Below are 3,106 nucleotides of genomic sequence, written 5' to 3' on the forward strand. Positions count from 1 at the left end.
TGTATAACCTTTTCCTTGGCCAACCCTGAAATTCCCTACATAAAATGCATCCATTTCCTCTGTGATTTGGTCAGCCATTCACACAGATTCATATGCATTTGTAACCAAAGTCTTTTTGGTTGAAAAGAAGATAATTGGGATGGTTCTCATCCTTGGTGCTTTAGAGACCCAGAGAGCATTAAAAGGTGAATAACATCATCTTTTGACATCCAAATTCTTCCAACATGGACAAATAGCTGACAATGTGAATTATCTATAGAAAACAATAATTTTATATTTTTACTGGCAGTTAAAAATAGTAGATCATAAAGCAACTTGCACACTGTTCCAAGATACACTCATTTCACCTCTTCAAAATGTTATCCTGTTTGGAAATATGATATTTAAGGACAATCATTTATAAATTATTAATATTTTGAAAAAAATTTATAATTTTCTCATGAACAGGATCAAATCATAGGTAGAGGAGTTCCTCATTGGTTATTTAGGACCTGTTGGATTAACTGTCTCTGTTTAGGAAATATCACCTACATATCAGGGCTGATCAACCAGAATCAGTCTTATCTTCCCTGGGCCATACTGGAGAAACAAGGTCACATCAGTTTCAATACTGCTCTTTTTTCTTCATTTATTTGGCACTCCAATCTGTTGTCACAGTAACTTTATTTCATGATGTAATTAATTAAGTTGGAATATTTATTACTTTAAAATGCAATAACTATCAATGAGTATGATTTTGGTGTGATTTTAAGGAGAATCATCTGCTCTTTAGAAACAGTCTAGTTTAATCAATAATACAACAAGAACAAAAATACCTTCTGTGTCATTGCCTTTAAAGATTTTACTGGATGGGTAAATAATGTCTAGTCCAAATTATGTCTGACATTACCAGATTACAGTGCAGAGACTGATATTTTCATTTGCTCATCTGATTTTCCACCAAGAATCATTGGATACACTTTACATGAACAAGACTGGGAGAGAGGTACAGTGATGTTTTAAGATAGTTCTTGCCTTCAGAGGCTTGTAAGCATTGTAGGGGTGATTAACATATATCCAAGAAAAACTGACATTTGAATAGTGATGTTTAGCCTTCAAGTCATGGACTTTTGCAATCCTCATGCTCTGTGACCATGATGGAGCAGATATTATTATTCCTAATATGTTGATATAGAAACAGAGCGTCAGATATTTTCAACTTTACTCTGATTATCGGTAGCTTATCTAGGACGTAAACCCAAAATTTCTGTGCTGGCAAAAGGACAATTCGTACAAAGTGATGATTTCAATAAGGTGTGTCATAAACTTACTAGATTTCAGAGAAGGGGATTTTGTAGCTGGAAAGATCAAAGGTTGCTTCTAGGAGGGGATGAACATTAAGGGATGGACTTCCAAGTGCATCCTAATTGATGACTGCATTCCTCAATATGACCTCACATTGGTTATGAGGAAATTCTCTTGTTGAATAGTATCCTCAGGGCAGCCTTCATGTCTCTGTTTCTCAGACTATAAATGAAAGGATTTAGCATTGGAGTCACTGCCATGTACATAACAGTCATGACTGCATCCTTTAGGCTGTAACTAGTCAGAGGGCGGAAATACATGCCCATGACTGTCCCATAATACAGAGAAACAACAGTGAGGTGGGAGCCACAGGTGGAGAAGGCTTTGAGCATGCCCTTAGTGGAAGGAACCCATAAAACTGTGGAAAAGACCCGGACATAGGAGATGATGATGCATAGTAATGGCACAGAGAAAATACCAACCCCTAGGTACATCATCTTCACATTGAAGTGGATGTCAGAACAGGACAGCTTAAGCAAAGGGGTAATGTCACAGTAGAAGTTGGCTACCTCCTTGTTGCCACAGAAGGACAGACTAGCTGTGAGCAGGGTATGGGGGAGGGCATTGGCGTTTCCAACCACCCAAGATCCAACAACTAGAAGGACACAAGTCTGTGGACTCATAATTGTTGTGTAATGAAGTGGGCGGCTGATGGCCATGGCACGATCATATGCCATCGCAGCCAGGATATAGCTATCTGTGTTACCCAAGGCAATCATAAAATACATTTGTGTTAGACATCCCCCAAAGGAGATGGATTTGCTGTGCAAGACATGGTTGGCTAGCATCTTGGGGATGGTTACAGAGGAGAATAAGATGTCAACGGAGGAGAGGTTGGCAAGGAAAAAATACATGGGGTTGTGAAGGCGAATGTCAGAGCGAATAGCCAAGATGATGAGCAGGTTTCCAGTCAATGTGATGGGGTAAATGAACAGGAAGAAGATGAAGAAGAAGTCTTCCTGTACCTGCTGACCAGTAACTCCCAGGAGGATGAATTCCAGGGTAGAAGATTGGTTGTCTTCTTTCATGGTTCCTTTATTAAGAAAGGGGAGAAGAATCCAGAATTATTAATGGAGTTTATGTAATGATCTTCCTTATCCATCAGTTTTGATTCAAGTGACTATCAATCTCTACGATGTGTTTACTAAATCCAGAGATAGCCAACATTTTGGGGAAATATCCTTGTTGATTAGTGAAACTGATCAACAATTAACTCTTGACACTCATGTCTAAGAAGTGAACAATCTGTGAAATCAAAAGTGGCCATCCTCCCCCATCTCAGAACCATCACTCAAACACCTAGGATTCAATAAATTCACAAAAGCCTTTACACTGTATGTGCTGGATATTTTGCTAGACTAATGGAAAAAAGCACAAATATGTGAAAAATACAATTTTTTAGTCCACTTATTCGACATGTAAGACAAAGTCTGTGCTCTCAGGAACTTTACAATGTAATAGAAAAGCCAAAAATAGCACATTTTTAAAATTTCACACTACAAGGAATGGAAAGCACTTAGAAATCTTGATAAAATACTCCAGTACAAAAGATGTGTCATTACAAGGGCCAGCCATGAAATTAGAAATTGTTCCAATGACCAAACTAATAGAGATCCTAGAGCCCAGGAAGTAACAGGTGTCTATGCTGACATTGGATTATTGTAAATCACCAGGATCACTGGGTTTTTGTCCTAGCAAAAACAAGCCTAGTGAATTTCCTCCCCAAGCACCTCATTTTCAGAGAAGAATTTCACCATGTCCT

At 38.2% G+C, this 3,106-nt stretch overlaps 1 protein-coding gene across 1 annotated transcript; it reads right to left on the bottom strand.

Annotated features, from left to right (window-relative positions):
• Positions 1 to 1,380: 1,380 nt before the first annotated feature.
• LOC131497929 (olfactory receptor 1A1) lies at positions 1,381 to 2,372 on the bottom strand. Its single transcript, XM_058704657.1, has one exon. It carries the CDS (start codon positions 2,370 to 2,372, stop codon positions 1,443 to 1,445), a length of 930 nt encoding a protein of 309 aa, XP_058560640.1. The 3' UTR covers positions 1,381 to 1,442.
• Between the last annotated feature and the right edge of the window lie 734 nt (positions 2,373 to 3,106).

This window comes from Neofelis nebulosa, chromosome 16 (assembly GCF_028018385.1).
Source record: "Neofelis nebulosa isolate mNeoNeb1 chromosome 16, mNeoNeb1.pri, whole genome shotgun sequence".
Classification (NCBI taxonomy): domain Eukaryota; kingdom Metazoa; phylum Chordata; class Mammalia; order Carnivora; family Felidae; genus Neofelis; species Neofelis nebulosa.

Coding starts and splice junctions, on each gene's coding strand:
- LOC131497929 (XM_058704657.1), bottom strand. CDS start 2,372: ATGAAAGAAGACAACCAATCTTCTACCCTGGAATTCATCCTCCTGGGA.